The sequence below is a fragment of the Anomaloglossus baeobatrachus genome, chromosome 3, assembly GCF_048569485.1.
Source record: "Anomaloglossus baeobatrachus isolate aAnoBae1 chromosome 3, aAnoBae1.hap1, whole genome shotgun sequence".
Taxonomy (NCBI): Eukaryota; Metazoa; Chordata; class Amphibia; order Anura; family Aromobatidae; genus Anomaloglossus; species Anomaloglossus baeobatrachus.
In genome coordinates this window covers 659,715,704-659,741,809 of record NC_134355.1, presented here as the reverse complement: position 1 = coordinate 659,741,809, position 26,106 = coordinate 659,715,704, and the positions used below count along the sequence as shown (strand labels likewise).

At 43.8% G+C, this 26,106-nt stretch overlaps 1 protein-coding gene across 1 annotated transcript in view; it reads right to left on the bottom strand.

Moving 5' to 3' along the window:
- Positions 1-1,429: 1,429 nt before the first annotated feature.
- Positions 1,430-26,106, bottom strand: part of LOC142295731 (cytochrome P450 2K4-like) — a 100,258-nt gene continuing 75,581 nt past the window's right edge. Inside the window, exons 8-10 of the mRNA XM_075338823.1 lie at positions 10,608-10,792; positions 3,616-3,757; positions 1,430-3,501 (exon numbers count right to left, since the gene is read on the bottom strand). Coding sequence (XP_075194938.1) covers positions 3,323-3,501; positions 3,616-3,757; positions 10,608-10,792 — 506 coding nt within the window. The 3' untranslated portion in view covers positions 1,430-3,322. The remainder of the gene's footprint in view (positions 3,502-3,615; positions 3,758-10,607; positions 10,793-26,106) is intronic.

Here is a 26,106-nt window from a genome sequence, read left to right as displayed (position 1 = left end):
ATGTAAGTGCTCAGCATAAAGTACAGGATAACTGTGAACTTATCACCAAAATCACCACCAAATAGTACTCAACTAAACCCACAAAAGCACAGGTCCCCAATCAGGTCCATTATCAGTTAATGGAAATATAGGGGCTTTCACATTACTGGTAGCACAAAGGCTCGTGAAAAGTGCTATGGCTCCATCCCTCAAAAAAAGAAATCCAGCAAAATCTGCACTACCAAATCCAAATGTGCCCGTTTATTCTGAGCCCTATAATGTGCCTAAACCACAGTTAGCATCAACATGTCTGGCATTGTTGTTATGAGGAGACCCCGCAATCTACAGGGTTCAGGTTTACAGAAGCATGAGCTGGGCACAATGTATGGGCACTAAAATGAGACTAAATTGTCATTACATGCATAGATGAATTCCCAAAGGGGTGTGATTTCCAAAATTTAGTCACTTGAGGCGAGTTCTTCTCTTCTGGCACTTAAGGGCTCTGCAAATGAAGTCCACAAACAAACTATTTTAGGAAAATCTATGCTTCAAAACTCAAATGGCACTCCGTCCCTCCTGAGCCCTGTGCTGCAGCCAAACAGTACTGTACAGTCACATATAGGGTATTGCCACATTCAGGAGACATTGAGTAACACATTATGGGCCTTTTTACCTATTTCCCTTGTGAAAATTGGAAATTTCTTTTAAAACAACATTTCAGCAGTAAAAATTTAATTAATTTTTGTTCACCGCCCAATAGTATAACATTTTGTGACACACCCGGCCCTCGTTCCCTTTCTCACTTTGTACTGCACCCCAAAAGTAGCTTTCAACCACATATGGTGTATTAGCATACTCAGCAGATAATAGACCATACAATTGTTGTGCAATTTCTCTTGTTACCCTAGTGAATTGGAAAAATTGGGGGCTAAATCAACATTTTTGTGGTTAAAAATGTATTTTTTTCATTTTCATTGCTTAACGTTATAAAATTCTGTGAAGCACCTGAGGGTTCAAGGTGCTCACCACCCATCTAGATAAATTCCTTGAAGGGTCCATTTTCCAAAATGGGATCATTTGTGGGAGAGTTCTACTGTTAAGGCACATCAGGGGTTCTACCAGAAGATTTTGCAGTCAAATGGCGCTCCTTCACTTTACAGCCCTATTGTGTGCCCAAACTGTAGATTTCAACCATGAGGTATGTTTTTAGAATGGTGTCACTTTTTGATATTTTCTGTCACCTAAGCCTCTTAAAATCACTTTAAATGTGATGTGATCCCTAAAAAAAACGATTTGTAAATTTAATTGGAGAAATTTTAAATTGCTGATAAACTTTGAACCCTTCTAACTTCCTAACAAAAAAAAAATATATTTCAAAAAATGCGCTGATGTAAGGTAGACATGTGGGAAATATTATTTATTAACTATTTTGATTGACATAATGATCTGGTTTACGAGCATTCAAATTTAAAGTTTGAAAATGCAAAATTTTCACCAAATTTCTGATATTTTCAAAACTTAATGCAAAAAAAAAATATTATTCTAAATCTACCACTATCATGAAGTACAATATGTCATGAAAAAAAAACCTGTCTTAGAATTAATTGGATCTGTTGAAGCGTTCCAGTGTTATTACATCATAACGTGACACTGGTCAGAATTGCAAAATTGGCCTGGTCATGAAGGTGAAAACAGGCTCGGGGTGAAGGGGTTAAATGCAGTTGGACCTGCTTTTTATTCAGCAATGGAGTCTTTTGTGGTGAGCATGTAATCAGGCCATGGAGAATGAGTGCATTACTTGTCTTCTTTGAAACAATTGTACCTGCTGATTCCAGGGTTTTCTGTAGCTCTCCACAGGTGGCTCTTGACTCTTGGACAACTCTTCTGATAATTGTTTTCACTCCTTTGTCTGAAATCTTGTGTGTAGAGCACCTGGTCATGGCTGCTTTATCGTTAAATTATGTTCTGTCTACATCTGGATTATGGCTCCAACTGGGCTCACTGGAACCTTCAGAAGTTTAGAAAGTTTAAATTCTGTAACCAATGCCATCAGTATGGTTCAATATTTATTTCACCCTTAAATCCGAACACCACACAATATAAGCAATACAAAACCAGAAAATAGTCTATTTCTCTCACTTTCAACTCATATACCAGACTACAAAATTCCTAAATATCTATATATTCCCCCATTTTATCTCATTTTTCTATTCATCCAATTATATATTATGCATACTCGAAAAACACCTTGTGTACCAACACCCAATTCAATCCTAAGACTCCTGAACTGTGTTTTCTCTTTTGTGCAAAAATCTTTGTATATATACATTTTACAATCTGGGCTCGAGCACTTTAAGTCATGCCTTTTTGATCGGTAAGCTTTCTGTGCTATCCAAACGGCAGTCTGGTCCATATGATATCTACAAGCATTTAGAGATGCGGGTGAATATTCATGTCAACCAGGATCCTCCACTAAAGTACACTAGATGTGGAGTGGAGGATGCTTAATGATGTGTATGGTCAACTACTTCTCCATGAGCAGACATCTCATTAAGAGGACCACTGTGTGGATGGCACGATACCGATTAAGGGTAGCTTTACATGCTACGAGATCGCTACAGCGATCTCGTTGGGGTCACAGATTTTGTGACGCACATCCGGCCGCTGTAGAGATCTCGTTGTGTGTGACTCCTAGGAGCGATTTTGGATCGTTGCAAAAACGACCAAAATCGTTCCTCGTTGACATGGGGGTCCTCTCCCAATTATCGCTGCTGTCACTTGGGCGAAGTTGATCCTCGTCCCTGCGGCAGCACACATCGCTACGTGTGACACCGCAGGAACGAGGAACCTCTCCTTACCTGCCACACACCAGCAATGAGGAAGAAAGAAAGTGGGCGGGATGTTCGTCCCGCTCATCTCCGCCCCTCCGCTTTGATTGGGTGGCCGCTTAGTGACGTCACTGTGACGCCGAGCGAACCGTCCCCTTAGAAAGGAGGCGGTTCGCCGGTCACAGCAACGTCGCCGAGCAGGTAAGTACGTGTGACGCTGCCGTAGCGATAATGTTCGCTACGGCAGTGATCTTCACATATCGGCATAACGATAGGGGCAGGTGCTATCACGCTCGCCATCGCTAGCATCGGCTAGCGATGTCGCAGCGTGTAAAGCCCGCTTAAGATTAATGCGACTTGATCAATATTGAAAATGGCATAGAATATCAGGGAATATTAGTAATTTGAACATGTTCATATACTGTATGACATTTCTTCACTCTAGCCATATAATTTAAAATCTCCTTTATTAGTGTGGCAACCCCTTGAAAATGGGTCAAAGTGTAAGGTGTCCATTAATTTCTTGATATTGCACAGATCTCATGTTTTTTGGGGTGTGAGGTGAAGCCAACAGCAGCAGTGAGATCCAACTTTGCACCTGGAGGAGCAGTGAATGTGAAGTTCTGGAGGAGCTTTGTAAAGACAAGGAAAAGCTCAACTTTAGCCAAACTCTCACCAGCACAACTTCTCTTCCCTGCAAACAGGAGCAGATAGAAAACAACATAATGTTAGTCTATAATGGAGTCTGGTGGCAGAAAGTCCCTGAGGTGGTTGAGGTGTCCACCATCTTTATTTTGATGTTACTCACCAGCTGAAAATGGAATAAAGGCCTCGTTTTTGACAAAGTTTCCATCGGAGTCCAGAAAATGTTGCGGGTAAAACTCATCAGGTTTCTTGAAGTACTTGTCATCTCGTAGGACAGATGTCATTGATGGCATTATGTGTGTTCCCTGGAAAAATGTATAAATGATTCTTTTGAAAAAATTCACTTCCCAAAAACAGGTAATCTGTAAGATAGGGTCACCCTTCAAATATCTAGATTCATAAAGGCCCACAGTTGGGTCCCTAAAAATCCAATTATGTTCATCAGCCTCCATCTTGAACCCTTTGGTGGGCAACTGATGAGGTTGGTGTACTTCTTCTCAAATCCACTAATTTCTAAATGAGGGAAAAGAATATGATCTTTATGCAGCATCTCAAGTCATTCCATATTACTTAAAGAAGAAGATATATGCTTCCAGCACTCCTTTAAATGCAGACCAAAGAACCTACACACCTGTTCCTGCACGGAAAGTCCAGAGCAATGGTTCCAATGTAGACAAGAATTGAAAAAATCCAGCGGAACGCAGGCTTCTGTAAAATTTAACTTACGTCTTTATTTTTCCATTTTAAAATATCCACATGGATCCATGAATAAGACTTTATGACCTTGTTTGGTGTCGAAACATGTTGGATGAAATAATTTTTTAAATGCCTTGCTTGTGGATCCCACCTGCGATGTGGATATTTTAAAATGGAAAAATAAAGACGTAAGTTAAATTTTACAGAAGCCTGCGTTCCGCTGGATTTTTTCAATTCTTGTCTATATTACTTAAAGGGTCCAAGAGGAGTTGGAAACAGAACATTAATCTGTGCCTTGGCCTATGTAGTTATTCTTAGGTGAAAAAAAGGGCACCATATTGGGAACCAAGTTTGCCCATTGCTAGCTAATAATTAGTGACCTTTCCTTTTGTAAACCAAATTCTTCTTCTTTATTTTCTTCCTTTTCTCTTGACTGATAGCCAGTGGCTGAGAGATTACAGGTGAGTTTGAGCTCCTTTTTGCCCTCAATATTTGTGCCAATTACCGTGTTTTTCCAAAAATAAGACACTGTCTTATATTTTTTTTGCCCCCCAAAAAAGCACTAGGGCTTATTTTTGGAGGAGGTCTTATTCTTGGAGAAACATGGTTGGGGGTAAGTTTACCCCCCAAAAAAGCAGACCCCCCACTTCCCAGGAGACTCATACTCACCAGACCAGGACGTCTGCGTGGTTCCCAGGTCCTCCTGTGATCTCTGGTCGGTGCTGCACGCCGTCCTACCCTGCTGCTAGCTGACACGCTGACACACACAGCAGATCGCAGGCACACACAGCAGATCACACACAGCAGATCACACACACACACACACAGCAGATCACACACAGCAGATCGCAGATATACACAGCAGATCACACACAGCAGATCGCAGGCACACACAGCTGATCACAAATACACACAGCCGATCACAGATACACACATGCGATCGTAGGCACACACACACAGCAGATCGCAGATATACACAGCAGATCACACACAGCAGATCACACACAGCAGATCGCAGGCACACACAGCCATCACAGATACACACATCCAATCACAGGCACACACAGCTGATCACAGATACACACATCCGATCACAGGCACACACAGCCGATCACAGATACACACAGCCGATCACAGATACATACATCCGATCGCAGGCACACACAGCCGATCACAGGCATACACAGCCGATCACAGGTACACACAGCCGAATGCAGACACACACAGCCAATCGCAGAAAAACACAGATGATCGCAGACACACAAACAGCTGATTGCAGACACACACAGCAGATCACACACACACACACACACACACACACAGCAGATCATACACACACTCACATCACATCCAGCACTTACGGCAGCAGGGAATGAGAGCAAGTCACGTGTCTGGCCGCAGGTCCTGTTCCTTGCGCTCCACTGCACTGCCTCTCAGGATTCTCCTGGCGAGAAGAGATCGGTGTCGCTGGATGAGGTGAGTGTGTATGCGATCCGATGTGTGTGCAATCCGATGTTTGTGTGTGTGATTTGATGTTTGCGTGTGATCCGATGTTTGTGTGTGCGATCTGATTATGTGTGCGATCTGACTGTGTGTGCGATCTGATGTTTGTGTGTGAGATCTGCTGGCGTGTGTGTGTGAGATCTGATTGTGTGTGTGCGTGTGTGTGCGTGTGTGTGTGTGTGTGTGTGTGAGAGAGATCTGATGTGTGCGGGTGTGTGATCACTGCAGGTCCTGCCGCTCAGCATCGGGTGAGTGTAATTGCCGGGTGCCGCTGTCTATAATGAAGTGTCCTGCAGTATCTGTAACTTTTTTAGCTGCACGGACACTTCATTATTGGTCCGTGACTAGGGCTTATTTTCGGGGGAGGGCTTATATTTAAGACTTGCTCTGAAAATGCTGAAAATCCCTGCTAGGGCTTATTTTTGGGGGAGGTCTTATTTTTGGAAAAACACGGTATACAGCTCTGATAGCAATGCCACCTTCTTTAGTGAAATTCTCTCAACCAAAGTTTGCAAGATGTCTCTCTTCTATAAGAAATTAATTTGTATCGCTAGTGATAAAGATACACTGGTGCTTGAAAATCGGTAAACCCTTTAGAATTTTCCATATTTCTGCATGCATTTACGGTAATCTAAAACTACATTAGCTATTCAAATGTTGTAAAGTATATATTAAAACAAATTCGTTAAAATATAAGACCACACTTTTTTTATTGAGGAAATGTATCCAATATCACGTCAGTGAGCAGCAAAAATACGTGAAAATTAAATATGAAATTAAAATTCATTATTTTTAATCAATGTGATGACAATCAAATGTGAGTGGGTGACCTGTTATAATTAAATAATAAGGATTTATCAAATTATGATTTTATCAACATCTTTGTGGAAGTGTATCATGGAATGAGGGAAGGAATTTTCTGAGGATGACAGAAGAAGAGTTGCTTTATGCTCATCTGGCTGGAAAGGGTTATAAATTATCTGTAATGAGTTTGGGCTCCACCAATCCACTGTCAGACAGATAGTATTCAAATGGAGTAACTTTGAGACCATTACTTCCCTCCCCAGTAATGGACGACCAACAAAGATCACTCTGAAAGTAAAGCTGGGTTCACACATAGCGACAGCGACAACGACGTCGCTGTTACGTCACCATTTTCTGTGACGTAACAGCGACCTTGTAAGTCGCTGTTATGATCGCTGCTTAGCTGTCAAACACAGCGACGCAGCAGCGATCATAACGTCGCTGTGCTACATGTGCAGAGAGCAGGGAGCCGCGCTTAGCGCTGGCTCCTTGCTCTCCTAGGTACAGTACACATCGGGTTAATTAACCCGATGTGTACTGCACCTACATGTCACAGTGCAGAGAGCAGGGAGCCGGGCGCACTGCTTAGCGCTGGCTCCTTGCTCTCCTTGCTACAGTATACATCGGGTTAATTACCCGTTGTGTACTGCAACCACATGTGCACAGAGCAGGAGCCGGCACTGGCAGCAAGGGCGGAGGCTGGTAACGAAGGTAAATATCGGGTAACCAGGGAAAGGTCTTCCCTTGGTTACCCGATGTTTACGCTGGTTACAGCTTACCGCAGCTGCCAGACGCCGGCTCCTGCTCGCTTCATTTCGTCGCTCTCTCGCTGTCACACACAGCGATGTGTGTGTCACAGCGGGAGAGTGACGACCAAAAAATGAAGCTGGACATTTAGCAATGACCGGCGACCTCACAGCAGGGGCCAGGTCGTTGCTGGATGTCAGACACAGCGACAGCAACGGGACGTCGCTGCAACGTCACAGAAAATGGTGACGTAGCAGCGACGTCGTTGTCGTTGTCACTGTGTGTGACACCAGCTTAAGGCATATAATAGTTTGCAATGTTACAAAGGAACACAGGGTAATCTCTAAGTAACTAAAGGCATCTCTCACAACAATTAATGTGATTATGCATGAGTTGATCATCAGGAGGACATAGCACAATTGCAAAGGGACAGAGGTGGTATCATAGTTTGGACCTGTTTTGCTGCATCTGGCCAATGAAATATGAATTTCATCAGCAAATTCTAAAAGAAAATGTCAGGACATGTGTCCCGCAGTAAGTCAACAACTGAAAGCACAGAAGTCATTCTAGAAAAGAATCATTAAAAAAAGAATTAATGTGAAGTTTTGGAATGGCCAAATCAAAGTGCTGACCTTAATCCTATAGACATGTTGTGTAAGGAACTGAAGTGAACAGTTAATGGGAGAAAACCACCAACGTAACAGAAGTGAAGCTGTTTTTTATGGAGAAATGGGCTAAAATTCCTCCAAGTCCATGTGCAGGACTAATCAACAATTACGCGAAACGTTTCATACCAGATAAAATACTGTACTAAAAGCAAAGGTTCACATATTTTTGCCATTCCCAGATGTTATATTGGATCATTTTTCCTAATTTAAAAAATTACAAAATCTAATATATTGGCCTGTTTGATTTCTTTTCTGTTCTGCATAGGGGACTTGTGGGTAAATGTGATGTTGTCTAAGGCTAAAATTATGCCTAAATTTGGAAAGTTCTGAAGGTTTCACAAACTTTTTAGCAAAACTGTGAGTTTGGTTTGTTGCCTGAGTTATGTTTCAAGGCTCCTAAAGGGTCCAACAGCAATCTACTGGTGGTCTAAGAGGAAATCATATGATACGTATGTATTGAGAGTATGGTTTTGCCTTTAATTATATCCATATTGCTTCCACATTTCCACATTATATCTCAAGCTCCATATTTTGTTAGTTATATGTTGCCTTCCTTATTTAAACAGAACCTGTCACCAGATTTTGAGGTATAAATCAAAACTGCCACTTTAGCAGCTCCTATGCTGCATTCCCTAAAGGTGCATGTTATCCCCTGACTCCCTCTTATACCCCAAAAATACCTTTTCAAAATCTCACACTCTGTATGTAAATCCGGACAGTCCAGTCTGATGGGCATCCTTGGTGTGGCTCCTGTCCCTCCTCTGATAAGCCGTCTTCTTGTTATGACTCCTCATCCACATGGCCAGGTGAAATTTCGTGCATGTGCAGAGACTTCACAAGCAGATGCACTTTTCTCTGCCTTATAGACAAGTGTGCATGCGCAAAATGGTGCTATGTCTTCTGCGTCATCCACATACCCGGATGTTTTAACCTACTCATCGCCGGGTCGGGGGTGCAGATCATCTCCATCGTCACGGGGTAGCTTGGCTCAGTTCTGTTGCCCTGAGGCATACAGGAAGGGAAGAATGGTGGTGGACGTGAGGCAGGAATGGAGGATGGGGGTGGTAGTGATGGCTAGTAAAGTCTCTCAGATGATCGTGACGCCACCTGTGGTACGTGGCCAGGTATGCGGCCGCCGCTGCCGGGTCTCTCACCGGGGCAGATGTTGGGGGTGCAGCCGGGATAGTGTCATTCCCCATAGGCGAAGCGGGATTACCCCGGGGAGGATGATGGAAGACAGGGGTGGCGGTAGTCCCCATTGGCGCCACATCACTGGGCAACAACAACGGTAAAGGAGAGGCAGAGACAGGGGCTGAGGTTCAAGGTCTTTTTACTCACAGGTAGTTCAAGCGCTGCCCCTGAGTACTGTTATATCCCACGATAGGCTCCAACCGATCCATGAATGGTCAAGTCCGGTGTGTGTGTCAGTCTGTGAGCCCTTTCCTCCTTTGATGCGCTAAGTATCGGACCCCCGTGACATGGAGCACTTGGAAATCCCAGTGTCAGTAAAATGTTCCATTCTGTATGCTGATAGCGTGGTTCCATTATGAGGCCAGTCCTCAACCCTGGATCCTATATGCTATTTAGCTGCAGACTCGTCGGGATGCGTCTGGTGACTGTTCTAGCCATTCCCCGTGAGCCTTGCAGAGTTGGTAGATAACGTGAAGTATATATGCCCTAGAATTCTGTATCCCGACAGTGCCAGTCCTGTGGAAGCAGCCGCCTGCTTCTCCTCAGCGACCCTGTTGAACGCCTTGGCCTACAGAGCTGCTTGCAGCATGTCCGCTCTGCTCTGTGTCTGTAGCTGTTCTGTCTAAGTGGTAATTGTGTTGTGTGTTCCAAGCTATTGCCCCCAGTTGCTGCCACTGGCCGGTTCGCTGCTCTCACCAGGTCAACCTGCTCTTGCCACTATGTGCTACTGACTCCCCCTGGTGGTTGTTTCTCCCTGACCCTGAGTCCCCAGTTCCAGTAGATCTGGGGAGCCCCTGGTGTGGTGGTGTCCTGTAAACCCACCGCCGTAGTGACCCCCTATTGTGATCCTACCCTGCCCCAGTCTCCATTGGGGAGGGCAACCCAGTATTACTGTATGTATATGTGAGTGGAAACTGCCACCGACCTTCCCTGGACCCAGGATAAGTACTACACCCTAATGGGGGTGCAGTACCCTGTGGCGCCTGAAGCCTCAAGGGCGCCACACTTGTGCAGAGACCTCACTATTTCACACATTATGTATTAACCTCTGCCAGCAGTAGGGCAGAACAAAGTTTGCGTGCTTGAGCTGACAATATCTCTGCACAGGCACAAGATTTCACCCAGTTCTGTGGATGACGCAGGAGCCATCATCCTCGTCAACCATAACAAGAGGACAGCTATCAGCGTGGAGAGGAGGGACAGGACCTGCTCCAAGGACACTCATCAGCATGGTAGAGTTTTGGGGTATACAGGGGGAGTCAGGGGATAACATGCACCTTTATGTAATGCAGCACAGGAGCTGCTAAAGGTGGTAGTCTTGGGTTATGCATGAAAAATCTTTTGACAGGTTCCCTTTAAGTTGTATTTCTTCCCGCTTGCCCTCACACTATGTTAATGATATTTTTGCAGTGCCCAGTGACTTCAGTGGGCAAAGTTAGAGCAACTCTTTATAGATTGTGAAGGATGATTAAATAGTTGATATAAGCCAAAGAATAACAAAAATTGCCCTGACTTTAAAAAAATAAAATAATGTTTTACTTCTTACTTTTGGTAGGAAGAAGCCCTTCAGGGTGACATCTTGAGTAGTCATATGTGGCAGATTAGTAGGCACAACATTGGCGAATCTCTGAACCTCATGGATTACAGCGTCTGTGTATGGCATGTGTTTGCGATGTGCCATCTGAGGCTCAGCTGATACAATAACCTTTTCAATTTCTTTTTTTACATTTTCTGTTATCAAAGAAAGAACTATATTATTATCATCAAGTATTAGCTAAAAACAAAAACTTAATTTTTCCAATACTGATTATATGCAATGATGATTTGAAAGCCCCTTCCATCCCCCAACCTTTTCTCTACCTTTTTTGCAGGACATGTGTAATGACTCGAGATGAGCAGACTCACAGATAAGGCTGCTTTCACACTACGTCTTTTTAACATGCGTCCTGAACGTTTTTTTGCTGCAAAAGCGGATCCTGCTTTTACAGCAAAAAACGCATGCAAACGCATGTGTTACTTTGCAGGATCCTGTCACTGGATGCTTAGGGGCGGGCATTGGAGTCATGTGATCGGGAGTGAGGGGAACTAAACGTGCCAGACTGGGAGCCGGCATCTTACAGCTGCAAGGCTCGTAACCAAGGTAAACATCGGGTATACTTGCTTGGATACCCGATATTTACTTTGGTTACAAGCGTCTGCAGCTGCTAGGAGCCGGGCTCCCTGCTCCCTGCACACGTAACAAAGGTAAACATCGGGTAACTAAGATAAGTGGTTACCCGATATTTACCTTGGTTACGAGTGTCCGCAGCTCTCAGGTGGGGGAGAGGGAGGGGGAGAGACAGAGAGAGAGGGAGCAGAGAGAGGGGGAGAGAGGGAGGAGAGAGATAGACTGATCACGGAGGCTGGCTTCTGAGCATGCTCAGTAGAGCAAGCAGGATCCTGCCTATCAGCATGCCAGCGTTCACATGCGTTTGCGTGCTGTTTAGTCAGGATCCAGCAATTTGCAGAAGTTGGATGCAGCTCAAAAACGCTACAAGTAGCGTTTTTGAAAGATGTTAAAAAACTGTAAGTCGCTGGATCCTCACTATAACGCACGCAAACGCAGGTGAACGCATGTTAACGCGAGTCCATTGCAAATGCATTGAAATGAAAACGCATTTGCACTGGATCCGTTTCTGCGTTAAAAAAACGTTCAGGACGCATGTTAAAAAGACGTAGTGTGAAAGCAGCCTAACTGGGACCCAGTGGGTCCCTGTTCTTTTTTTTTTTTTTCTTTTAAATCCAGATCCGATCCAGAATCCGGTCCCCATATACACCGTGTGCAGAATTATTAGGCAAGTTGTATTTTAGAGGATTTTTTTGATTATTGATCAACAACTATGTTCTCAATCAACCAAAAAGACTCAAATATCAAAGCTTAATATTTTTGGCAGTTGTAGTGGGGTTTTTTAGATTTTATTTAAGAAAGAAGGTGCACAGCAATATTGACATTAACACAATAACAGGGTGCTACCACAAGCAGTTTAAATATAATTCATAAAGGGGAAGAAAAGAACTTCCCCTTTATGAGGGGAAGAGGGGATGTATTAAAAGAGGTATAAGTGTTCATGAAAAAAATATAGTTCTACCTCTGTACAAGTCACTAGTGCGACCGCACTTAGAATACTGTGTACAATTCTGGTCACCGATATATAAGAAGGACATAGCTGAACTGGAGAGGGTGCAGAGAAGAGCCACCAAGATTATTAGAGGAATGGGTGGGCTGCAATACCAAGACAGGTTATTAAACTTGGGGTTATTTAGTCTGGAAAAACGAAGGCTTAGGGGGGATCTAATCACAATGTATAAATATATGAGGGGACAGTACAGAGACCTTTCCAAAGATCTTTTTACACCTAGGCCTGCGACTGGAACACGGGGGCATCCGCTACGTCTTGAGGAAAGAAGGTTTAATCATAATCACAGACGAGGATTCTTTACTGTACGAGCAGTGAGACTGTGGAACTCTCTGCCGCATGATGTTGTAATGAGTGATTCACTACTAACATTTAAGCAGAGCCTGGACGCCTTTCTTGAAAAATGTAATATTACCAGTTATGTATATTAGATTTTATGACAGGGTATTGATCCAGGGAACTAGTCTGATTGCCGGATGTGGAGTCAGGAAGGAAATTTTTCCCCATTGGAACTTGTTTGCCACATTGGGGTTTTTTTTGCCTTCCTCTGGATCAACATGTTAGGCTACGGGTTGAACTAGATGGACTTAGAGTCTCCCTTCAACCTTAAAAACTATGATACTATGATGATACTATGAACTGCTTATAATGGGAAGCACACCTAATCATTATTAAATAAGTAGGATTTTATTGAATCACAAAAAGGGATTAAAAACAATTAAAAACATATAGCCCACACCTGGGTATCTCCATAAAGCCACAATTATCTGTGTGAAATACAACTTGCAATAAATTACAGATACAATACAGTGTAAATCATAGCACACCAATACTCAGTATGGAAAATGAAGATAGGGTCACTAAAATATCCAATATATCAGACCATCATGTCGTCCCTAAAGTAGAGAGTCAAAACATATTTTCCATTATAGGAACAGGCTAATACACAGCCCTGGTCAGTTTGTTGCAAACAAATAGTGGACCCAGCTAAATAATTCATCAATAGTGTAAGTTATAACATACCAATACTCAGTATTGTTAGTGAGGTCAGGTTCACCAAAATGTCCGATATGTCAGACCATCATATAAACACTCAAATAAAAAAAGAGCATGTTTTCCATCATGGAAACGGCTGATAACCAGCCCTGAGCGGTTTGTTACAGACCGATGGTGGACCCAGCTGGATAAGGTAACCTCACTGCATGGAGACCCCGGGATACGCCCCACGCGTATCGCCGCTAGGCTTCCTCAGGGACAGACATGATGGTCTGACATATCGGACATTTTGGTGAACCTGACCTCACTAACAATACTGAGTATTGGTATGTTATAACTTACACTATTGATGAATTATTTAGCTGGGTCCACTATTTGTTTGCAACAAACTGACCAGGGCTGTGTATTAGCCTGTTCCTATAATGGAAAATATGTTTTGACTCTCTACTTTAGGGACGACATGATGGTCTGATATATTGGATATTTTAGTGACCCTATCTTCATTTTCCATACTGAGTATTGGTGTGCTATGATTTACACTGTATTGTATCTGTAATTTATTGCAAGTTGTATTTCACACAGATAATTGTGGCTTTATGGAGATACCCAGGTGTGGGCTATATGTTTTTAATTGTTTTTAATCCTTTTTTGTGATTCAATAAAATCCTACTTATTTAATAATGATTAGGTGTGCTTCCCGTTATAAGCAGTTCTTTTCTTCCCCTTTATGGGTTTTTTAGATTTGGCTATCTTAGGAGGATATCTATTTGTGCAGGTAACTATTACTGTGCAGAATTATTAGGCAACTTAATAAAAACAAATCTATTCCCATCTCACTTGTTTATTTTCACCAGGTAAATTAAAATAACTGCACAAAATTTAGAAATAAACATTTCTGACATGCAAAAACAAAACCCAAAATATTAGTGACCAATATAGCCACCTTTCTTTCTTTATGATGACACTCAGCAGCCGACCATCCATAGATTCTGTCAGTTGCTTGATCTGTTTACGATCAACATTGCGTGCAGCAGCCACCACAGCCTCCCAGACACTGTTCCGAGAGGTGTACTGTTTTCCCTCCCTGTAGATCTCACATTTTATGAGGGACCACAGGTTCTCTATAGGGTTCAGATCAGGTGAACAAGGGGGCCATGTTATTAGTTTTTCATCTTTTAGACCTTTACTGGTCAGCCACGCTGTGGAGTAGTTGGATGCATGTGATGGAGCATTGTCATGCATGAAAATCATGTTTTCCTTGAACGATACCGACTTCTTCCTGTACCACTTCTTGAAGAAGTTGTCTTCCAGAAACTGGCAGTAGGTCTGGGAGTTGAGCTTCACTCCATCCTCAACCCGAAAAGGTCCCACAAGTTCATCTTTGATGATACCAGCCCATACCAGTACCCCACCTCCACCTTGTTGGCGTCTAAGTTAGAGTGGAGCTCCCTGCCCTTTACTGATCCAGCCTCTGGCCCATCCATCTGGCCCATCAAGAGTCACTCTCATTTCATCAGTCCATAAAACCTTTGAAAAATCAGTCTTAAGATATTTCTTGGCCCAGTCTTGACGTTTTATCTTATGTTTCTTGTTCAAAGGTGGTGGTTTTTCAGCCTTCCTTACCTTGGCCATGTCCCAGAGTATGGCACACCTTGTGCTTTTTGATACTCCAGTAACATTGGAGCTCTGAAATATGGCCAAACTGGTGGCAAATGGCATCTTGGCAGCTTCACCCTTGATTTCATCAATTCGTGGGCAGTTATTTTGCGCCTTATTTGCCCAACATGCTTCTTGCGACCCTGTTGGCTATTTGCCATGAAACGCTTGATTGTTCGGTGATCACACCTCAAAAATTTGGCAATTTCAAGACTGCTGCATCCCTCTGCAAGACATCGCACAATTTTGGAATATTCAGAGCGTGTCAAATCTCTCTTATGACTCATTTTGCCAAAGGAAAGGAAGTTGCCTACTAATTAAGCACACCTTATATAGGGTGTTGATGTCATTACACCACACCCCTCCTCATTACAGAGATGCACATGACCGGATTTACCTAATTGGTAGTTGGCTCTCAATCCTATACAGCTTGGAGTAGGACAACATGTATAAAAAGTATCATGTGATCAAAATACTCATTTGCCTAATAATTCTGCACACAGTGTAAGTCTATGGGGATCAGAATCCGGAGATTAAAAATGGTAGTAGAAGGGATAGGGGAATGGGAGAAAGCACGCTGTGCTTACCAAGGCTTCGGCATGGCTGTATACTGCTTCCAGGCCTCGTATTCACTTCCTGGGCCACTAATTACTACTCATGCATATGCACTGCTTTCCCCACTTATCGGTGCCTGTGATTGGTTGCAGTCAGATGGCCCCCACCCTGAGTAGCAACGTGTTACCTAACTTCAAAAAATCATAGGAAACAAGACAGCCGGTGGGCAGGGAAAGCAATGTAAATGTGTGCAGGTCAGTATCATGTGATAGGGGCGTGTTGAAATGTCATACCTGGAAGGAGACAATACACGCTAGCATCTATCGTGAGCCTAGAATGTACAGGCTCCTTCCAGGTTAGTGGGCATGACTCGCTTAGTTGGTGGGTTTTGCGATGTTTCCTCAAGTCCACCATAATCATGCAAGGAGAGAGTTTGCCCCCCTTCACCCCACTTTCTGGGGGTTTCACCCCAGACCCCCACTTCTACCATAAACAACTTCATGCCTGCGTGGACTTGGAGAAATAATGTTAATTCTGTCTGGAAACAACAGACTGAATTTTGAACATTCCCCTATCATGTTATAGGGGCATGTTGAATTATGTCATAGTGGGAAAGAGCTCGTACACTCTAGCATCCACCGTCAGTATAGGGTATAAAAAGAAATAAATAAAACAATTAGCGTAGGGTCCCCCCATATTCAGATACTCAGCACAAATAAAGGCCATGGCAACAGGGTGCAGCCCCCAGCCGTACGCCTATCTTGGCTGTGTAAAAAAATAAGAGGAATCACATGCGACTTTTTTTTGTTTTTAAATGAATAATTAAAAAAACAGCACCCCTTTTTGCACCTCCTGGCAGAAAAATGCATCAAAACTAAGGCAAAAAACAATCGCAAAAACTGTGGCAAAAAAATGCATGAAAAAAAGCGTAATTTTTGTTAGGTGTAGATTGAGTGCAGGAATACGATGTAAAAAATGTCATCACTAACTTTACATCTCTTGGCCCAAAAATGCAAAAAATGCATCCTAACTGTGGCAAAAACCGCAGCAAAAAAATGCATAAAAAACCCGCAGTTTTTTGGCAGGAGGTATAGATTGAGTGCAGGAATATGGTGTAAAATTTTCAGCACCAAGTCTATATCTCTTGGCAAAACCTCCCCTCGCGGTTTTCTGCCAGGAGATGCAGGTCGCACCTGAGGTTAGGTCACTCACTTTACTGAGGTCAACTGAGGTCAGGTTACCTGCTGTTATAGGTTGAGGACCCTGGGAACCTCCAACTGTGACAGCAAATCACCTTAGTGACGTCGCCTCAGTCTCTGTCTGCACTCATAGCAGGCAGTTATGGTCTATGACCACTTGCTGTGACTTACATTTAGTAGAAATGAATTGTCTTGGAATCCCATATGGATTACATCATATCTGCAGTGGTGCTTGGCGGGTTAATAAAGTGTTTTTTGTATTTTTTCCAAATAAAGGATTTTTTTTGTGTTTGTGTTTAGTAACTTTCTCTTACAATTTAGTGATGGGGGTGTTTCATAGGTGCCTGCCATCACAAATCCAGGACTTAGTGGCTGCTGTGGGCTGCTATTAACTCCCTCACTACCTCGAATGCCACCACACCAGGGCAATCGGGAAGACGCTGGTAAAATGCCGAGCTTGTCGCATCTAATAGATGCAATAATTTCTACTAGGGCATTGCATGCAAATTAGCTATGTGGCTGGAAGCAAGGCAAGTGGAGCATAGCAGGGAGGCGGCGCGTCATCCCACAGCACTGTAATGAGGTCATCACTCTGCGTCTCATCACAGGGCTGCGGGCAACGCAGAGGTGGCGAGGACACGGCATTCGGCGGGGAAAGGTAGGCGCTCGGTGAGCTGAACATCGCCGTGGGTGGTGTAGGGCACCCCTACCTTGCTTTAGCTCAGGAGTTGGAACTGTGGGCCTCCAATGACTTTTTCTGTATCCCTGGGCAGATTCCCGGGGGCCACCCGCAGTGCTCAGGTGCTTAGCATAGAAGTGTGGTCAGGACTTACTGTGTTAGCCAGTTTAGTTGTGTGCCCGCTCTCCAGTACTGTCTGGCTCCCCCCAGTGCTCTGTGCAGCCCCCCCAGTGCTGTGTGCAGCCCCCCTAGTGCTGTGTGCAGTCCCCCCAGTACTGTGTGCAGCCCCCCAGTGCTCTGGGCAGCCCCCTCAAGTGCTGTTTATCACCCCCAGTGTTGTGTTCCTTCCAATGCGGTGTACCACCCCCAGTGCTGTTTCCCCCCTAGGATGTCTGTGCGCCCCCTAGGGATGTTTATGCCCCCCCAGTGATGTCTGTGTGCCCCCCCAGTGATGTCTGTGTGCCCCCCAGTGATGTCTGTGCATCTCCCCAGTGATATCTGTGCGCCCCCTATTGATTTCTGTGTGTCCCCCTAGTGATGTCCCTGCGCCCCCTAATGATGTCTGTGTGCCCCCCTAGTGATGTCTGTGCACCCCCCCTAGTGATGTCTGTAATGTAATTTTTGAGGGAAATACTTCTTTTTCTGGAACAACTTCAAGTGTGCGAATACTTTTGACCGTGTGTTTGTATGTATGTATGTATGTATGTATGTATGTATGTATATATATATATATATATATATTTACATATACATATATGTATGTATATATATATATATATATATATATATATATATATATTTATATATATGTATATATATATATATATATATATATATATATATACAGACAGTATATATACATATATGTGTGTGTGTGTGTATGTGTGTGTGTTATACAGGGTCGGACTGGGGTGTCTGGGGCCTACCAGGGGAAATAACTCTAGGGGCCCACCACCCTACAGCTACATGCAAATATCTATTAGCTGCTATGCCCGTTATAGTTTAGCGCTGACTGTAAAGCACAGGCAGCTCCTGCACATCTCCTGTGCACACACAATAACTCTGTACAATAACAGTAGTTTCCAGTAATGGGATCTTTGGTGACAAGTTTTCACCGATCCACAGGTTAGGTTGGTGATAACTTATTGATCGGTGGAACCAGACCAGTGGAAACCGCACCAACCGGAAGATTGGGGAACTTTTATCCCTGACATGACACTTATATGCCCATTATACAATACAACGCTGCGTTTTTGCTCATTGCGTTTTTTAATCAGTGAACAATGCCATTAAAGATTGTTGAAGAAAAAAAGGTCTGATGTCATTTCCTTCTTCAATATGTTCTTCATTCTCCACTAGTGTATGCAGGAGAGAAGACAGCAGCTGCAGAACTACAAGGCTCAGCATGCTCCATCCAGGACTGTATGCTGGAGGGAGAGCAGAACTACAAGGCTCAGCATACTCCATTCAATAGTGTATGCAGGAGAGCAGACAGCAGCTGCAGAACTACAAGGTTCAGCATACTCCATACAGGACTGTATGCAGGAGTTTTTTGCCCCCAAAAAAATGACGTGGGCTTCGCCATATTTTTGTATGCTAGCCGGGGACAGCTACGGGCTGCCCCCAACCCCCAGTTGCCTATTTGTACCCAGCTGGGAACCAAAAATATAGGGAAGCCCTTTTTTTTTTTTTTAATTTCATGAATTTCATGAAATAATTTAAAAAAAATAAAATGATGTGGGCTTCGCTTAATTTTCAAGTCCAGCCAGGGACAGCTAGGCAGCTGGGGATTGGAATCTGCAGTGCAGAGTGCCCAAACTTTCTGGGCACCCCCGCTGCGAATTGCAGTCCGCAGCCACCCCAGAAAATGGCGCTTTCATAGAAGCGCCATCCTCTGGCGCTGTATCCAACTCTTCCAGCTGCCCTGGTGACGGGTGGCTCGCTGGGTAATAATGGGGTTGGGGCTAGCTGTGTATTATCAGCTAGCCCTAAGCCCGAAATTCATGGTGTCACGCCAATATTAGACACGGCCACCATGAATTTCTAATACAGATAAAAAAAAAACAACGCACAGAAAAATATTTTTATTAGAAATAAAACACAACACAATTAGTGACTCCATCTTTATTGAAATAAGGAACCCCCCTCCTCCGCAGAAATCCTGGGTTAAGGGTCCCGCGCCGTCCAATCCGGGTCCAATATCATCTGATCGGTTTGCTGGAAGGCAAAGCGATCAGATGATGTGTCAGGTTCAAGTATGTGTATTGGGTGACACAGCAGCTGATTGTATAAAAGCATTTTATACAATCAGCTGATGCATCAGTGCAAAAAAAAAAAATACTCCCATCTGATGGCTGCAGCAGCTGCCGGTAATCAGTGATGCAGGCTCCTGACGGCATCAGCTGATCGTTTAAGCCGGCGTCACCGCGAGACTTACGATCAGCTGATGCGTCGGGTGATTACCGACATCTCCTGCAGCCATGGGACGTGCACGGGAGCACACAGCCGGAGCTGTGTCCTGCGGTCAGCGCGGGAACAGAGGAGAACAGGTGAGAATATACTTTTTTTTTTTCTTCGACTCCTTCTGAGCGCTTACCTTTTCTCTGCAGCCCTGTGCGTCCTCTCCTCTGCTGCTCCGGCGGCAGTGTGATGGCGGTCGCTGTGTCGGCTGAGCACCTCCTCCGCCTCAGTCCTGTCACCGGCCGCACTGTTCACATGTACGCGCGTCTGAAAGATGCGCGTACATTTGAACAGCGGCGCGGTCTGGGACTTCCGCAGTGCAGGATCTGCGGTGATATCACATGACTGTGATGTCACCGCAGGTCCTTCTGCAGCCGCGCAAACTACAGCGATAGAACGGAACTTGTGCTATCGCTGCAGTTTGTGATTAAAAGGCTGGGGGCTCTCAGAGCATGGGAGGGGGGGCCCATCAGAGCGTGGGGGCCCTGCCTACACATAACACCGGCCCCGAGAAACCGGCGGCACCATGGCGCTATAAAGCGCCCCGCTCTATGTAAGGCACAGGGGCCCACTGAGGGCCCGGAGCCTACCGGGGGATTCCCCGGTACCCCGGCGGGCCAGACCGAGCCTGTATATATATAATATATATATACACACATATATACAGTGCTTTGAAAAAGTATTCGGCCCCCTTGAATTTTTCAACCTTTTCCCACATTTCAGGCTTCAAAGATAAATATAAAAATGTTAATGTTCTGGTAAAGAATCAACAACAAGTGGACACAATTGGGAAGTTGAACAAAATGTATTGCTTATTTTAAACTTTTTTAAAAAATAAGTAATTGAAAATTGGGGCGTGCAATATTATTCGGCCCCTTTAAGTTAATACTTTGTAGCGCCACCTTTTGCTGTGATTACAGCACAAGTCGCTTGGGGTATGTATCTATCAGTTTTGCACATCGAGAGACTGAAATTCTTGTGCATTCTTCCTTTCTAAACAGCTGGAGCTGAGTGAGGTTGGATGGAGAGCATTTGTGAACTGCAGTTTTCAGCTCTTTCCACAGATTCTCGATTGGATTCAGGTCTGGACTGTGACTTGGCCATTCTAACACCTGGATATGTTTATTTGTGAACCATTCCAGTGTAGATTTTGCTTTATGTTGGGATCATTGTCTTGTTAGAAGATAAATCTCCGTCCCAGTCTCAGGTCTTTTGCAGACTCCAACAGGTTTTTTTCAAGAATGGACCTATATTTGGCTCCATCCATCTTCTCATCAATTTTAACCATTTTCCCTGTCCCTGCTGAAGAAAAGCAGGCCCAAACCATGATGCTGCCACCACCATGTTTGACAGTGGGGATGGTGTGTTCAGGGTGATGAGCTGTGTTGCTTTTACGCCAAACATACCGTTTGGCATTGTGCCCAATTAGTTCGATTTTGGTTTCATCTGACCAGAGCACCTTCTTCCACATGTTTGGTGTGTCTCCCAGGTGGCTTGTGGTAAACTTTAAACAACACTTTTTATGGAAATCTTTGAGAAATGGCTTTCTTCTTGCCACTCTTCCATAAAGGCCAGATTTGTGCAGTGTACGACTGATTGTTGTCCTATGGACAGACTCTCCCACCTCAGCTGTAGATCTCTGCAGATCATCCAGAGTGATCATGGGCCTCTTGGCTGCATCTCTGATCAGTCTTCTCCTTGATGAGATGAAAGTTTGGATGGACGGCCGGGTCTTGGTAGATTTGCAGTGGTATGATACTCCTTCCATTTCAATATGATCGCTTTCACAGTGTTTCTTGGGATGTTTAAAGTTTTGGAAATCTTTTTGTAACCAAATCCGGCTTTAAACTTTTCCACAACAGTATCACGGACCTGCCTGTTGTGTTCCTTGGTCTTCATGATGCTCTCTGAGCTTTAAACAGAACACTGAGACTATCACAGAGCAGGTGCCTTTATACGGAGACTTGATTACACACAGGGGATTATATTTATCATCATCAGTCATTTAGGACAACATTGAATCATTCAACATTGGATCTCAATGAACTTCTGGAGTGAGTTTGCAGCACTGAAAGTCTGAATAATATTGCAAGCTCCAATATTCAGTTATTTATTTTTTAAAAAACGTTTAAAATAAGCAATAAATTTCATTCAAGTTCACAATTGTGTCCCACTTGTTGTTGATTCTTCACCACAACATTAAAATTTATGTCTGAAGCCTGAAATGTGGGAGAAGGTTAAAAAATTCAAGGGGCAGAATACTTTCACAAGGCACTGTGTGTGTGTATATGTACGGTGCCTACAAGTAGTATTCAACCCCCTGCAGATTTAGCAGGTTTACACATTCGGAATTAACTTGGCATTGTGACATTTGGACTGTAGATCAGCCTGGAAGTGTGAAATGCATTGCAGCAAAAAAGAATGTTATTTCTTTTTTTCTTTTTTTTTTTTAAATTGTGAAAAGTTTATTCAGAGGGTCATTTATTATTCAACCCCTCAAACCACAAGAATTCTGTTTGGTTCCCCTAAAGTATTAAAAAGTATTTCAGGCACAAAGAACAATGAGCTTCACATGTTTGGATTAATTATCTATTTTTCCAGCCTTTTCTGACTAATTAAGACCCTCCCCAAACTTGTGAACAGCACTCATACTTGGTCAACATGGGAAAGACAAAGGAGCATTCCAAGGCCATCAGAGACAAGATCGTGGAGGGTCACAAGACTGGCAAGGGGTACAAAACCCTATCCAAGGAGTTGGGCCTACCTGTCTCCACTGTTGGGAGCATCATCCGGAAATGGAAGGCTTATGGAACTACTGTTAGCCTTCCACGGCCTGGACAGCCTTTGAAAGTTTCCACCCGTGCCGAGGCCAGGCTTGTCCGAAGAGTCAAGGCTAACCCAAGGACAACAAGGAAGGAGCTCCGGGAAGATCTCATGGCAGTGGGGACATTGGTTTCAGTCAATACCATAAGTAACGTACTCCACCGCAATGGTCTCCGTTCCAGACAAGCCCGTAAGGTACCTTTACTTTCAAAGCGTCATGTCAAGGCTCGTCTACAGTTTGCTCATGATCAATTGGAGGACTCTGAGACAGACTGGTTCAAGGTTCTCTGGTCTGATGAGACCAAGATCGAGATCTTTGGTGCCAACCACACACGTGACGTTTGGAGACTGGATGGCACTGCATACGACCCAAGAATACCATCCCTACAGTCAAGCATGGTGGTGGCAGCTTCATGCTGTGGGGCTGTTTCTCAGCCAAGGGGCCTGGCCATCTGGTCCGCATCCATGGGAAGATGGATAGCACGGCCTACCTAGAGATTTTGGCCAAGAACCTCCGCTCCTCCATCAAGGATCTTAAGATGGGTCGTCATTTCATCTTCCAATAAGACAACCAAGACAACGACCCAAAGCACACAGCCAAGAAAACCAAGGCCTGGTTCAAGAGGGAAAAAATCAAGGTGTTGCAGTGGCCTAGTCAGTCTCCTGACCTTAACCCAATTGAAAACTTGTGGAAGGAGTTCAAGATTAAAGTCCACATGAGACACCCAAAGAACCTAGATAACTTGGAGAAGATCTGCATGGAGGAGTGGGCCAAGATAACTCCAGAGACCTGTGCTGGCCTGATCAGGTCTTATAAAAGACGATTATTAGCTGTAATTGCAAACAGGGGTTATTCCACAAAATATTAAACCTAGGGGTTGAATAATAATTGACCCACACTTTTATGTTGAAAATTTATTAAAATTTAACTGAGCAACATAACGTGTTGGTTTGTAAGATTTATGCATCTGTTAATAAATCCTGCTCTTGTTTGAAGTTTGCAGGCTCTAACTTATTTGCATCTTATCAAACCTGCTAAATCTGCAGGGGGTTGAAGACTACTTGTAGGCACTGTGTATATATATATATATATATATATATATATATATATACATATATACAGTGCAGACCAAAAGTTTGGACACACCTTCTCATTCAAAGCGTTTTCTTTATTTTCTTGACTTTGAAAATTGTAGATTCACATTGAAGGCATCAATAATATGAATTAACACATGTGAAATGAAATACTTAACAAAAAAATTGGGACACAACTGAAAATGTGTCTTATATTCTAGGTTCTTCAAAGTAGCCACCTTTTGCTTTGATTACTGCTTTGCACACGCTTGGCATTCTCTTGATGAGCTTTAAGAGGTAGTCACCAGAAATGGTTTTCACTTCATAGGTGTGCCCTATCAGGTTTAATAAGTGGGATTTCTTGCCTTATAAATAGGGTTGGAACCATCAGTTGTGTATTTGTGTTGTGCAGAAGTCTGGCTGATAGTCCTACTGAATAGACTGTTAGAATTTGTATTATGGCAAGAAGAAAGCAGCTAAGTAAAGAAAAACGAGTGGCTATCATTACTTTAAGAAAAGAAGGTCAGTCAGTCCGAAAAATTGGGAAAACTTTGAAAGTGTCCCCAAGTGCAGTGGCAAAAACCATAAAACACTACACAGAAACTGGCTCACATGAGGACCGCCCCAGGAAAGGAAGACCAAAAGTCACCTCTGCTGCGGAGGATAAGTTTATCCGAGTCACCAGCCTCAGAAATTGCAGGTTAACAGCAGCTCAAATTAGAGACCAGGTCAATGCCACACAGAGTTCTAGCAGCAAACACATCTCTAGAACAACTGTTAAGAGGAGCTTTGTGCAGCAGGCCTTCATGGTAAAATAGCTGCTATGAAACCACTGCTAAGGACAGGCAGATGAGACTTGTTTGGGCTAAAGAACACATGGAATGGACATTAGACCAGAGGAAATCTGTGCTTTGGTCTGATTAGTCCAAATTTGAGATCTTTGGATCCAACCACCGTGTCTTTGTGCAACGCAGAAAAGGTGAACAGATGGACTCTACATGCCTGGTTCCCACCGTGAAGCATGGAGGAGGAGTTGTAATGGTGTGGGGGTGCTTTGCTGGTGACACTTTTGGGGATTTATTCAAAGTTGAAGGAATACTAAACCAGCATGGCTACAACAGCATCTTGCAGCGGCATGCTATTCCATCCGGTTTGTGTTTAGTTGGACCATCATTTATTTTTCAACAGGAAAAGGGCTATTTGATTAAGAAGGAGAGTGATGGGGTGCTACGCCAGATGACCTGGCCTCCACAGTCACCAGACCTGAACCCAATCGAGATGTTTTGGGGTGAGCTGGACCGCAGAGCACAGTGAAGGCAAAAGGGCCAACGAGTGCTAAGCATCTCTGGGAACTCCTTCAAGACTGTTGGAAGACCATTTCCGGTGACTACTTCTTGAATGTCATCAAGAGAATGCCAAGAGTGTGCAAAGCAGTAATCAAAGCAAAAGGTGGCTACTTTGAAGAACCTAGAATATAAGACATATTTTCAGTTGCTTCACACTTTTTTGTTAAGTATTTCATTCCACATGTGTTAATTCATAGTTTTGATGCCTTCAATGTGAACCTACAATTTTCAGAGTCATGACAATAAAGAAAACTCTTTAAGTGAGAAGGTGTGTCCAAACATTTAGTCTGTGTATATATATATATATATATATATATATATATATATATATATATACATACACACTAGCTGTAATATCCAGCGTTGCCTGTGATAGTAAACTTCTCTGTCTCTCTCCCCCTGTCCCTCTCTCCCAGCCTCACTCTGTCTCCCTCTCTGTCTCTTTACCTGTTTCTTTTTGTCTCTGTGTCTGTCTCTGTGTGTCTGCCACTTTCCCTGTCTGTCTCTTTCCCTGTCTGTCTCTTTCCCTGTCTGTCTCTTTCCCTGTCTGTCTCTTTCCCTGTCTGTCTCTTTCCCTGGCTGTCTGTCTTTTCCTGGCTGTCTGTCTTTTCCTGGCTGTCTGTCTCTTTCCCTGTGCCTCTCTATCTCTTTGTCTGCCTCTTTTCCTGTCTGCCTCTTTTCCTGTCTGCCTCTTTCCCTGTCTGTCTGTCTTTTCTTGGCTGCCTGTCTCTGTCTCTTTCCCTGTATGCCTCTTTCCCTGTGCCTCTATCTTTGTCTGCCTCTTTCCCTGTCTGCCTCTTTCACTGTCTGCCTCTTTCCCTGTCTGTCTCTTTCTGTCTATCTGACTCTTTTCCTGGCAGTCTGTCTCTGACTCTTTCCCTGTCTGCCCCTTTCCCTGTCTCTCTGTCTGCCTCACTATCTCTTTGTCTGTCTCTTTCCCTGTCTTCCTCTTTCCCTGTTTGTCTCTTTGTGTCTGTCTCTTTCCCTGTCTGTCTTTGTCTCTCTCCCTGTCTGCCTCTTTCCCTGTCTGCCTCTCTCTTTGTCTCTTTCACTGTCTGAAACTCTCTGTCTCCCTCCCCTC